Here is a 12630-nt window from a genome sequence, read left to right on the forward strand (position 1 = left end):
TAATGACCTCAGTGGGTCCCAACAGGATAAACATATAGTCTAGACATGGTTTCTAACATGAATCACAGCTCGATAACTCTAGTACGTAGAAATTTTATGATTACATATAAGTTCAGGTAACTACATAGTACCACAAAAATAACGGAGTCACAGTTCTCACGGTGCACGCCCACACGCTTGTCACCTAGCATGTGCGTCACCTCAACACCAAACACATAACACGTATAACCAGGGTTCATACCATCAGCTCCAAGATTAGAAGAGTTACTTACCTCGAACAAGTCGAATCCAAAGTCGAGCAAGCTAAACAATGCTCCAGAAATTCCATTTTGCGCGTATCAACATCCGAACGGCTCGAATCTAGTCACAATTAATTTGATTCAGTAAACAAAAATTATAGGAATTAATTCCATATCAAAATACTAATTTTCCCACAAAAATCAAAAATTATACTTAAAAAAATACCAGTGGGGCCCACATCTCGGAACCCGACAAAAGTTATAAAATATGAACTCTCCTTCAACCACGAGTCCAACCATACCAAATTTACCAAATTCTGACAACAACTCGACCTTAAAATCCACAATTCTCATTTTCAAATCCATAGGCCCAAATCCTCTAATTTCACCTAAAAACACGTAATCTAGTCGAAATACTCAATGATAATCCAATATTATTGACTAACAATGATCACAAGTGACTTACCTCAAGTTTTTTCGCGAATTCCCTCTGAAAATCGCCCTAAAACCGTGTTGGAAATGTTAGAAATGAAGCCAAAATCGCGGACCTTGTTTTTAACATTCTGTCCAGGCTTTTCGCACCTGAGACCCCCTATCCGCACCTGCGGAACCGCTTCTGCGGTGCAATTGCAGCTTCTGCGGAAGCCACTTGGTTTCCCAAACTCCGCACCCGCGCTCCATCTCCCGCACATGCAGAGCCGCTTCTGGGCTCCATCCCCCCGCACCTACGGAACGTGCCTCTCCCTCAACTCCGCATTTGCGGAGCCTCGCTCGCAGATGCGGTTAACCCCCTCGCACCTACGCCCTGTCCAGGCCAGCCCAGCTCCGCTTCTGCATAAAACGAGCCGCATCTGCGGCCAATTCCTCGCATGTGCGATCACACCAGAAGACATAAATTTTCCGGATTTCTTCTAAGTCCGAATTTGATCCGGGACCTCAGCCAAATATACCAACAAGTCCTAAAATATTATACGAACTTATTCGAGGCCTCAAATCACATCAAACAACGAATCATACCCCAATTCAAGCTTAATGAAACTAAGAAATCTCAACTTCTACATTCGATGCCGAAACCTATCAAATCAAGTTCGATTGACCTCAAATTTTGCACACAAGTCATAAATGACATAACATACCTATTCTAATTTCCAAAATTGGATTCCGGCCCCGATATCAAAAAGTCAACTCCCTCGTCAAACTTTCAAACTTAAATTTCTATTTTCGCCATTTCAAACCTAATTTATTTACGGGCTTCCAAATAATTTTCCGAACATGCTCGTAAGTCCAAAATCACCATACGGAGCTATTGAAATCATCAAAACTCTATTGCGGGGTCGTTTACACATAAGCCGACATTCGATCACTATTTTAACTTAAGCTTTAAACTTTGTAACTAAGTGTTTCAATTCATTTCAAAAGCTCACTGGACCCGAACCAATTACCCCGACAAGTTATATAATAACTGTAAAGTATAAATTGAGCAGTAAATAAGAGAACAATGCTGTAATACTCAAAACGATAAGCCGGGTCGTTACACCATCGAGCCTAGCTGACAACACTAATCCTTTGATTAATATTAGATCATTACGTTTATGTTATATCTAGTACTCCATTTACTAGTGGTTACCCCAATTATTTTAATTTAGTACGGTTAGGTGATAAAAATAAACTGATACTAGTACTATATATTAATAATTAATTATGATGAAGTGTTGGAAGTAAGCGTGGATCTTATGTCCCGTTGCAAATATAGGGCTCTTTTGATCAGTAAAATGTGAATTTATTAAAAAGTTGATCCCTTCCAATTTCGTTGGAAGAAAGAAAAAAGAAAATCCCTCAATTTCATTTCTTCGTTCCCAGCTACACATAAAAAAGGCCCATTACCCTCAGCCTGTGTCCCTGTATCATGGCTAAGTTCTAATGACGCACCGGCGGTGTACTCTCAGGCGACTTTTCCGACCAAATTCCCGATATGGATCCTTGATTTACAATCTTCTATTGCCGTTCTCTTCACACACGTGACAGAAACAAACTGAAATAAGAAAGAAAAAAAAGATGCTGGGAATTTCATATGGGGAGCTATTTCTCCTGCTTGGCGCTACTGCTTCTCTTATTGGTACTCTCCCTTTTTTATCTTTTTTTTTTTCCATTAAGGTAATATTTGATGTAAATTCCATAAATTTTGAAATACAATAGTATATGTTAATTAAACTGGGTTAAAAATTATCATTGAATAATTAAGTTTGATTGCGAATTATATGCAAACTATCAATTATGCTTCAATTCCAAACTAGTTAGAGTCAGCTATATGAATGTCCTATATCCACTTCACTTTATTCAGACCCTTTTCGTTTGATGTACACTCTATAAATAAGTTGATGGCAGAGTTTCATAAATTTGACCTTTCGAAGTGGTAATAATTTTGGGAAGTATTGCTTTTAATTGCACTGGGGTTGTTGATATGTGCATATTTCAATGGGAAATATGTAGTTCATTATGTGTGGTGTGTGTGTGGGCGAGCGCGTTGCAGATGAATAATGGTTTGACCTTTTAAGAAAATAAATTGTGTTTTAGGACCTAAAGATCTGCCAATCATAGCAAGAACGGCAGGCAGATTTGCTGGGCTCTATGTTCAATTGGCTCGTGGTCAATTTGAAAGTGTCATGCAGCAGTCTCAAGCTCGCCAGGTTTCAAACTTCTGTGCTGCTTCATAAATTTCAATTCGCGAAAAATGATAGGTGTTTCGTGTCTATATAGCAGTTTTCGCTTTCTCTTTTAAAGCTGAGTTTTGTATTATGACTAGGACTAATATAGACTTAGTTATTGCTCTTAAGATGATTGGCTAAATTATGCTTTGTATCGCATAATAGCTTGAAATGAAATGTTACGACTTGTTATGTTTCATCTCGAGTTGTTTATCAGGTGCATAAGGAACTGCAAGATACCATTGCTCAGCTGGAAGCCATACGTCATGAAATTCGAAAAATCTCGTTTATGAATCCTGGTCCATTGACGTCGAGGCTAGTAGACAGCATCAACACAACAGCTGCAAATGGCACTGGTATTTCTTAGTTTTTTTTTTTTACTGAAAAATATTCTTATTCTTTGTGACTCCGACAAAAAATTCTTCGTCGTGAGAAAGTTGAAAATGGACCTCAAAAATCTGATGAAGAGAACACCATAGTTAAAAAGGGACCTCAAATATCCGAGAAAGAGAGCATTGTAGCAACTATCACACCTGAGGTTTTTGTTGTTTCTCTCACAATTATTTTCATCATCTTTTCCTTTCTTTTCAAATGGAAAGACTTATGTGAATAATAATTATCAGGATCATAGTTCAAGGAAAGCTTTGACTGATATGCACAGCCAAGCCGCTGCTTATGCTAGATTGGCTGAAACGACACCTTTGGAAGCCATTTCTGTAGATAAGGAAGGTCTGAGTGAACTGACTGATGAATCTGGCAGTATTATTGTGCTCCCTGTCTCAGCAGAGAGTGCAGGGTTGTTGCCAAAACGTAAAGGTAAGGAATCATTTCGGGGATTCTGATTGCCTCATGTCTCTTTTTCAGTAAGTCCAGTGGTCCTATTATTGTGCATACAAAATAGTTTTCTGCTGTTTGGTAATTATGTACTTACCATTCGACCTTGCAAAATTGTGTGCATTTCTAAAGGTTCAGGACAGGATCTCTGCAGAATCCTTTGTCAAGTCTTGTAACCTTGCTTTGCTTGATTATAAAGGGTAGGATAGCACTTGCTGTTGCTAAAGTGAGGAGGTCTCAAGCGAAGGAGATTAGGTGTGGTTCAAACTAGCAGATTAAGTCTTTTTTGTGTTTAATTAGCCAACTCCATTATTATCCTTGTATCAACAAAAAAAATGTCCAACTCCATTATTAGGAGAACTAAATTAGCTCATTACCAAAAAGTTGAAGTTATTGTGATTAGAATTAGCTGAAAGCACATAGAATTCCATTTAAACGGGCGTTCCTGCATCAAGAATCATGTTCTCTTTATATGATGGTGATAGGGTGGCAGGTGTCATTTATATGACAATCTAATCTTCTTCCTTTTTTTTTTTTTTTTTTTTTGTATAATGGTGGTTTCAAGACTAGCTTGTCCGTATCTCGAATATTCCACCGGGTACCTGCTATTTTCTAGCAGCATAGGTGCCCGGTATAGCAGCACATAGAATTCCTTTTTAATGGGCGTTCCTGGATCAAGAATCATGTTCTATTTATGTGATGGTGATAGGCGGCAGGAGTCATTTATACGACAATCTGATCTTTTTTTTAATTATAATGGTGGTGTCAAGACCAGCTTGTCGGTACCTCGAATATTTCACCAGGTACCTGCTATTCCTAGCAGCATAGGTACCCAGTTACTCTACCCACTGAGGCTTAGACAGATGAAAAGAAATGAACTTGCGTTTTTGCCTATGCTAGTTATGACAATCTTATCCTGCACTAACATGATATTGGATTTCCTAGAAAGATTTAAAAGACTCAGGCTTGCAATTCCCCTCCCAAAACTCACTAACCAAGAAGCACCTTGTAGATCCAGATGGGCTCTATGACAAAATAGGTTTAAATATTTACATGCTTCATAGCTGCAACACGAAGAGTGGATATTTTTTGAGAATCAACTCCAATCTCCTATCTATGCCCTGTGCGCATACAACAGTTTGTTTTATGGTTTATTGAGATTTATCTCCCTTTGTTGTGTTAATTGTTTTTTCCCCCCAAAAGATGAAGCAAAGGGGTCTGACATTGTGTTAGAAGCGATATTGGAGGCAGAAGTCGCAAATAATGCCAAAGAGTTTTTCTCACAGCCACAAAACCAATTAAAAAGTGACTGAAGAGGTAAGATGTACTTCCTTTGGTCCGCTTATTGATTACCTTTTATTCTTGAATCACGAGCACATGCATATGGTTCAGTTTATTTGTTGGGCTAAACATGGCAGCCCTCATAATTTCACGGTAATCAAATTTTATGTGCGCTATCTCTTTGCAGTTATGTGAAAAATGAACTTATAGCTATGATCTTTGATATGTATATGCTCTTATTCCAGGTACATTTAAAGAAGATTTGCGCATTAGAAGGCAGAGATCAGCTTCATGCCAAGTGAGCATGTCAGCTGTGGATGAAAGATTCCGTGGAAAGATGGATAATTTAACCCCAATTCGAGTATATCTCTAACTGTGGTTTTTGAGTCTTGTACCTAGTCTGTTTAGATATCATGGGCATCTAAACAACATAAGATCCGCGTTGCCACCAGGCATCAAAGTCATATTGTTTGACATGATAACATATACAAATAAGAAATGTCAGTGGACTTTGATACTGGAGTTCTGCATATTTGTAATGATTTCTAAATTTCGTTTTAAAATGCGGCAAGGCCGTAGTATACAGTTCCAAATGTACTACTTTGCAATATAGTTGGCCGAATACTGTTGATCTAGTTAAGCAGTGTTATCCCTTACGACTAGTGTCACGGATGTTGAGCTTCAGGACTTCGTGGTGTAACTAATGTAATTTACCAATTTTATGGCAATGTCCCCTAAGGGAAATGTAATTAATCATCAAAGGACCAAAATTGGAAAACTTAGCTATACGTTCAATTTCAACCAAATGTTGTTCACATCTACCAAACTATTAATGGATCGTGCGACTACTGTATTTTTAAAAGTTACTCTTATATCATGTTCCCATTTGTCTCATATTTATCACTCAGCTTCGGACCTACTTGTACGAGGAGAGGATACAAAAATGTCTTTGAAATAGACATTTAACCCACATTGATTGACCCGATTATTCTTGCCATCATTTTCATTATATTAACTTTTCCATCAAAGTCTTAAGATTATACACTAAACAGCAACTGTATTGACTTTGAAAAATCACTTTCCCTGTCAAAATGATCATAAAAAAATGAAGTGCGAAATTTGAAGGATTAATAAAAAACATACCCAAAAGAATAATTTAGGTACTAGTAAGATATTCAACAATGACTATTCAGAAGAACACTTGAAAACAAAAGAGTAAAAGAGGAAGGAAGGTTTTTCATTGCTCATAAGCTCAATAATTTCACCATATATCATGACTACCTCTCAACCAATCAAATTTGACTAAAAATTAGAAAACCTATTCCTATATGATTTTCACTACAAAACCTTATTAGACGTGAATTAAAGAAACTAACAAATACTAAATTCTAGACAACTTTGGATTACTAATAAATTTTGATTCAATTACAACAAAAATTACTTTCTAACTCTCCAATGATTACGATCAATTTACTTGAGATAATATTCTCAATTTTTGAATCTTATTAGCCATTAGGTGTGGTGGAATTGACAAATCCCACAATGATGCAATAGTGGAACCAAATTACAACCCCAACTGCAATTACACCAAAAATAGGTGGCTTAAGTGTAAATACTCTTTTTTGCCTTACCCGCATCTAAAACTTTTCCCAAATCCAGTCACTTCATTCTTACAGTAGGCTGTACTTATACCCCGCCGTGCGTTGCCGCTATATCTCCTCGTCTTCATTAGCAGAAAGTTAAAAGTCCTGATGTTATGGCATCTTTTCTAAAAGCAACCCACTTCATTCACTCCAATAACAAGCTTGAAAATCACGCTTTTCCTCACTCCTATAATAATACCCAAAGACTTAAGATTTCAACTTCGGTCAAACCTCCCATGGCTGCCCTCAGCACCACACCAACTGTTGGACTTTCTGAGACTTTCACTCGATTGAAGCAACAAGGCAAAGTATGTCTTTCCGCCTCCTCATTCTTCTTCTTCCCCAAAAAAAGGAACTTTTTTTGTGGGTTGTGTTTCCTTTTGTGTAATTCTTATTTGTATTCTTATTTGCTTACGTTCTTGAATTAATTAGAGTTGGGCATTGGTTGAAAACATGGCGATTTTCTTTAATTGGGTTTCCAAGAAAATCTTGGATTTGATACTTAGGTGTGTGGGATGTAGTTTCTAGTGAGGAATTTTGTCTTTAGCTCCTATGCAAACTATGAAAATTAGTGATAAATGTACAGCAGTCAGCAGCTTATCCCCCAAAAAGAAGATTCTTACTGACTATTCTGACTTTTGTGTTAGAGAATTTTCACTTGCTTTAATTGAATTTCTGTTTTGAACATTGATTCAATTGAAAAGAAAAAAAAACCACAGAAAGTTTTTATTTTTATGTACACTGATCTTGTGTAAGATAGTCAAAATGGTTTGTTACTTTGGTGGGTAGTTGTCAAGGGTAGAAAGATGTCTTCTTTCATAACTTTTCTGTCAAAATCTGGAGCTGCTTTACCATCGAAAAGTATTTCTACTTATTATCTCTGCTTTTGAATTGAAACTCAACCTTTCTGTTGCAAAGGTGGCATTAATTCCATACATCACTGCTGGGGATCCTGACATGTCAACAACTGCAGAAGCACTGAAAGTGCTTGATCGATGTGGTTCGGATATCATAGAACTAGGAGTACCTTACTCTGATCCGTTGGCTGATGGTCCAGTCATCCAGGTTTTGATGAAGTGATTAGTGCATTTTAGTCCTATATTTTGTCCTTTACCTCTTTTATATCCTCATTCTTCTTTGCTTATCTGTTTTCTCAGGCTGCTGCTACAAGATCACTGAGTAGAGGGACCAATTTCGCCAAAGTCTTATCAATGTTAAAAGATGTAAACCCCATAGCCCCGAATTTCTAATTACATATTGACAAGCAGTAAAGCTCCCTGTTAACTATCTAGTGCAATTGTAGATACAAACAGGCCTTGCTGAAAATTACTTTATTACTATGAAGCTTTTTGTCTGCTTCCTCCAGTCACTTTGTTTATTCTGGCATATTTTGTCAAATATCTTTTATGAAATCTAAAATTATTTCTCAATATGTGACAGGTTGTGCCTCAGTTGTCCTGTCCAATTGCCTTGTTCACATATTATAATCCAATACTTAAACGCGGTACTGAAAGGTTCATGGCCACTGTGAGAGATGCTGGTGTACATGGTAATCTTTAGTTTTGCGATGTTAAATTATTAGTGTGAGAAGTGATAGTTGGACAAGTTTAATAGACGAGTGGATGATTTGGTTGAAGCCACTTATATAGCTTAGTATATTTTTGACACCGAGTTGATGTTTATTAGTGAATTATTTGACTTAAAAAGAGTTTCTAGTGTGAGAATGACTGTTCCTATATGATATGCCCCAAATAACATGAAATATCCAATGATTCTTCATGTATACCTTTATTTTGAACTACCACTGATGTGAATTTGGTCTTAGGATTAGATAGCTTTATGTCATTCCCTTGGTCCACTAACGTTTTGTAGTTCAACTTATCTCATGAAGGCTGGATTAATATTTTGTCACAAAGCATAACCTGCATGAGTTTAGCAGAGATTGCTAAACTACAAAGGGAGATGGACTAGATCATCTAGCATATGGATGATTCCTGGGAACTAGTGACTATTTCTGTATAACTTTCTTCTGCAGTGGGATAAATCTTTTGTGCTTCTGTTATTAGATGTCCTGGCATTATGAGAATTGTTTAAAATGAGAAGATGTTTTGGATGAATTGATGACTACCAATCATTTAGCAACTTATAACAGGTTAAGCCCTAATATTTTTGCAAATTTAAAGCTAGTGTTTTAATTTTGGGTTCCTTTTCCCCCCACCAGTTACTGATTAGTTTTGAACTTCTGATAATGAGGCATGTCTTATCGCAGGCTTTTCTTTCTTCCTTTTCCTTTCTATGTTATATATTTGCACTAAGACGAGTGAATTTTTGGTGTACGCATGAGGTCACAGTTAGTATTGGCTGGTTGAGATCTATAAGGTATCAAACTTTTTTTGAGGTGGAGATTCTCTACTTTTGGTATACATAAGGGTTTACTTCCGCAAATCAATAAAAATATTAACTACTTTATCTAAAGAAATATTTGCACTAAAACGATTAAACTATGTAAAAGTCTTCTTTCAATTTCCTAAAGAAAAGCATTTTGTCATCCAACTTTGTACATCTTACAAAAACTGCAGTATAGACGCATTGTGAGTAAAAGCATAAAGTTTTACAGATAGAAAAAGAAGCTGAAAACAACCTGTGGTTGATGCAATCTTTCTGCTATTTTGCATGGTAATTGGAATTTCCCATCTTAGTTTTGTTCCACCATCTCTGTCTATAACATTTGTTGGTGGAGATGACTTATACCTTAAATAAATGTTGATTGGTTTGTACAACAACAACTACACCTTAGTTCCAAACAAGTGTTGATTGGTTTGTGTGGGTGCATATTAGCTATTTCCTGGAAATAATTGAAGATTTGCAGTGAATGAGTTTTCTTTATTTTAGTTGTTGCATTATCCAACATGGTGCTGATAATGCAGTCTTCTTTCACGCCACTGACCAAGTCTTATGTTTTCTTCGTTCCGACTTGTTATATGTCTCACTATGATAATTCTGTGTCTTTTCAGGACTTGTTGTTCCAGATGTCCCTCTTGAGGAAACTGAAATTTTAAGAAAGGAAGCTGCTAGGCATAATATTGAATTGGTTAGTCTTTGTGCCAAATATCTATCGCAATTTCCAACTCTCATGAGATGCCCCAAGGTCTCGACACATAATTTTCTTCATTTGTCTGTTTAAAAATAAACAAATCCTTTACCTCAGTCCTTAGATGTGCAGTTAGTTTCACGTGATATATCTGCTTCGTGATTACATAGCAAATTTACTTGGTCCATAGTCCACTCTGAGTCACGAGTAATTGCCTTTATGTGATTTGCTCATGCTTAACATGTGTATAGGACAATCGCATGCTATCACTTACTAGAAAAGAACATTTTTGCCATCTGGGTGAATGCAACGGATGTCTTTGAAGTTTGATAGATATGACTCTTTCAATCAAATTATGAGGCTATTATTTATGTTGCATGAGTCATGGAGTGCTTGGAAATGGTGGACAATGAATTTCTTTGTTGGTAGAGGGTGGACTCCTATATCTATATTGATGATTTATCAAAAGGAACAATTTCTGCAGGTTCCTCCATTAGAAGAGGTTATCAATTTTGTTTCATTGTTTTGTCTTCTCTTGTTTTTATTCGAATTTCTTTGTGTTATTCTTCTTTGGTGACCTTGATGTGAATGCTTGGTGATATTGCGGAATTTTTCCTCTTGTTTGGATTGAGCATAGCATTTGATCATTCACCTGTACAATTTTTCCTCAATGAAAACATATTTGCTTTATCCTAGTTTCCCATTTCAAAAATTGAATTTTCGTTTTTGTTTAGGTATTGCTTACAACACCGACTACTCCAACAATTCGTATGAAAGCCATTACTGAAGCTTCAGAGGGATTCGTGTATCTTGTAAGAACTTCCCTCTCGTTTAGTAGAAAGCTGTTTTAACCATTACCGTTTTTGCCGTTTGCTTACAGATAAGGTGCAACATTTTCAGATTTTGTTCAATGTCTTACCCTCCCTTTTGTTTCTTGGGCCTCGCTCTGGAATTTATTCACTTTCAATTATGCACATGTGGTTGCAATAATCTAGATTCTTGGCTGGTGATCACTTTACGAGCATCAGTTTGCATATCAACCTCAAGTTCTTTCCCTATACCACATGTTAATGGGTTATTAATTTGATTCATGCTTCAATTTTTAATAATCATATCTTGAGTAACAGAATGTAAGGCACCCATGAATATAGCTAGTCAATTACAACCTGTGGATTGAACAGTGTGATGTAAATGCATACTTTTAGCAGGGGTTGATTGATCTGCAGCGCTTTGGGATCATACTTGCTGATATTTATAGTGTCAGCTTCAATAAATTAAAAGAAGCTAAAATCTACATGTACCATAGATATGAGAATGTGAAAAATTGAACCAATATTTATGGATATTTCCAATGAAATCGTTCACTTGAGATATGCTGGTGAAGATGACAATTTCTTCGTTTCACTTTTACTGTTGCTAGTAAAAATTTATCATTTAGTTCTTGAACTTATAGGTGAGCTCAATTGGAGTTACTGGAGCTCGTGAATCTGTCAGTTCGAAAGTTCAATCGCTCCTGATCGACATTAAAGAGGTTTGGCTTACGCTTCTTATAATTCTCACGTCTTCCATATCATTGCCTAAGCTAGTCTTAAATTCTTATGTTCTGCATGATGGTCTTCCAGAAGTTGGTTTGATATATAGTTCAAAGATACAAATCTCGGCATACCTTCTCTTGAAGGACACCAAGAACATTGGATGGAAAATTTTCACTTCTATTTGCATCTTTAATTCTATTTAACTAGCTCATTCAAACTTCAGATATTTTCTCTCTTTTCTTTCTTTTTCCTTTCAAATGTTCAGGATGTTTCTTGTCTAATTAGAATTGCAAATTCATCCTTGGATTTGAGGAAAAAATCACTTAAAAAAAATATTTATGAAAAAAAAAAATCAATCCTTGGATCGAAGAAGTGTCGGTTGAATTACACAATATTTTGCTATTTTTTTGGTGGCAATTTATAGAATGTTTCAAAGACGGGGCTTCCTTGGACTTAACCAGGTCTGCTGCCTTTTGAAGCTTGTTTTCCAACAATATTATATTCTGCTTGAGGCTAACCACTTCGGACTCCAAGCATTAAGCACGTATCTCCCTCTTATTTTTTCCCCAAGTTCTTAGACCTAAATTATTAAGCACGTAGGAAACTTGTCCTTTGTTTTTTAACAGGCAACATCTAAGCCAGTGGCAGTCGGATTTGGTATATCAAAACCCGAGCACGTCAAGCAGGTGAGTTTTCAATGACTTGGAACAAGGCTTCCCGAGGTAAAAAAAATGGTTATTTACTGTTTTGCTTTGATGCATGTATTGCAGGTGGCAAGATGGGGAGCTGATGGTGTGATTGTTGGTAGTGCGATGGTAAGAATACTAGGTGAAGCAAAATCCCCCGAAGAAGGCTTAAAGGAATTAGAGGTCTTTGTGACATCTTTAAAATCTGCACTCTCTTGATTTAATGGTAGAATCAAGGATTTTTGTTTAATCAAGCTTGACACTTCAATTTTGAAACTCCAGCTCATAGAAGCAAATTGATCTTGAAAATAGATTTGTCTGATTTAAGCTTTAAGATTTTGATATTCATATTCTAGCTTGTATTAGTTGCAGAATTCTCTTGATTTTTTGTATGATAATTCAAATTTAGTGCAAAAGCATATTCCCCAAATTGGCAACATGGGTGGCTCTAGGGTAAGACCACTAAAGATTTAGGCTCCCATGAGTCAAAAGGCCCCCAAAACTTTTTCTATTAGTTATAATTATTTATATTAGTAAGTTTTTTTAAGTTAACAAGACATTAACATTTTGTTTCAATATACTACATTGGTTCTAGTTATCAAATATTTTATTAACA

The 12630-nt window shown here is 36.4% G+C and overlaps 2 protein-coding genes across 4 annotated transcripts; both read left to right on the forward strand.

Moving 5' to 3' along the window:
* The first annotated feature begins 2051 nt into the window (after positions 1–2051).
* Positions 2052–5713, forward strand: LOC107814359 (uncharacterized). Of its 3 annotated transcripts, XM_016639765.2 has the most exons (7): positions 2052–2355; positions 2814–2926; positions 3162–3300; positions 3382–3482; positions 3568–3760; positions 4982–5095; positions 5305–5713. In XM_016639765.2, exons 1-6 carry the CDS (start codon positions 2295–2297, stop codon positions 5089–5091), a joined length of 717 nt encoding a protein of 238 aa, XP_016495251.1. In that variant the 5' UTR covers positions 2052–2294; the 3' UTR covers positions 5092–5095; positions 5305–5713. The 3 variants fall into 3 exon arrangements, with proteins under 3 accessions (XP_016495251.1, XP_016495249.1, XP_016495252.1); XM_016639763.2 differs by lacking the exon at positions 4982–5095 and having other exon boundaries at positions 5305–5591; XM_016639766.2 differs by lacking the exons at positions 2814–2926; positions 4982–5095 and having other exon boundaries at positions 2167–2355; positions 5305–5591.
* A 1002-nt stretch (positions 5714–6715) lies between these two features.
* On the forward strand, positions 6716–12430 carry LOC107814357 (tryptophan synthase alpha chain). The gene is made up of 9 exons (XM_016639762.2): positions 6716–7010; positions 7621–7767; positions 7860–7925; positions 8143–8251; positions 9717–9793; positions 10528–10605; positions 11247–11324; positions 11955–12014; positions 12099–12430. The coding sequence occupies exons 1-9, from the start codon at positions 6816–6818 to the stop codon at positions 12231–12233; spliced, it is 945 nt and encodes a 314-aa protein (XP_016495248.1). The 5' UTR covers positions 6716–6815; the 3' UTR covers positions 12234–12430.
* The last annotated feature ends 200 nt before the right edge of the window (positions 12431–12630 follow it).

Source organism: Nicotiana tabacum, chromosome 19 (assembly GCF_000715075.1).
Source record: "Nicotiana tabacum cultivar K326 chromosome 19, ASM71507v2, whole genome shotgun sequence".
NCBI classification, from domain to species: Eukaryota; Viridiplantae; Streptophyta; class Magnoliopsida; order Solanales; family Solanaceae; genus Nicotiana; species Nicotiana tabacum.

What these genes read in the sequence shown, in the direction of transcription:
- LOC107814357 (XM_016639762.2), top strand. Translation starts at nt 6,816, where the DNA reads ATGGCATCTTTTCTAAAAGCAACCCACTTCATTCACTCCAATAACAAG. An exon ending in TCTTATCAATGTTAAAAGAT is followed by an intron (nt 7,926 to 8,142) that starts GTAAACCCCATA and finishes AATATGTGACAG; the next exon opens with GTTGTGCCTCAGTTGTCCTG. An exon ending in GAGAGATGCTGGTGTACATG is followed by an intron (nt 8,252 to 9,716) that starts GTAATCTTTAGT and finishes GTGTCTTTTCAG; the next exon opens with GACTTGTTGTTCCAGATGTC.
- LOC107814359 (XM_016639763.2), top strand. Translation starts at nt 2,295, where the DNA reads ATGCTGGGAATTTCATATGGGGAGCTATTTCTCCTGCTTGGCGCTACT. An exon ending in CGCTACTGCTTCTCTTATTG is followed by an intron (nt 2,356 to 2,813) that starts GTACTCTCCCTT and finishes ATTGTGTTTTAG; the next exon opens with GACCTAAAGATCTGCCAATC. An exon ending in AGCAGTCTCAAGCTCGCCAG is followed by an intron (nt 2,927 to 3,161) that starts GTTTCAAACTTC and finishes GTTGTTTATCAG; the next exon opens with GTGCATAAGGAACTGCAAGA.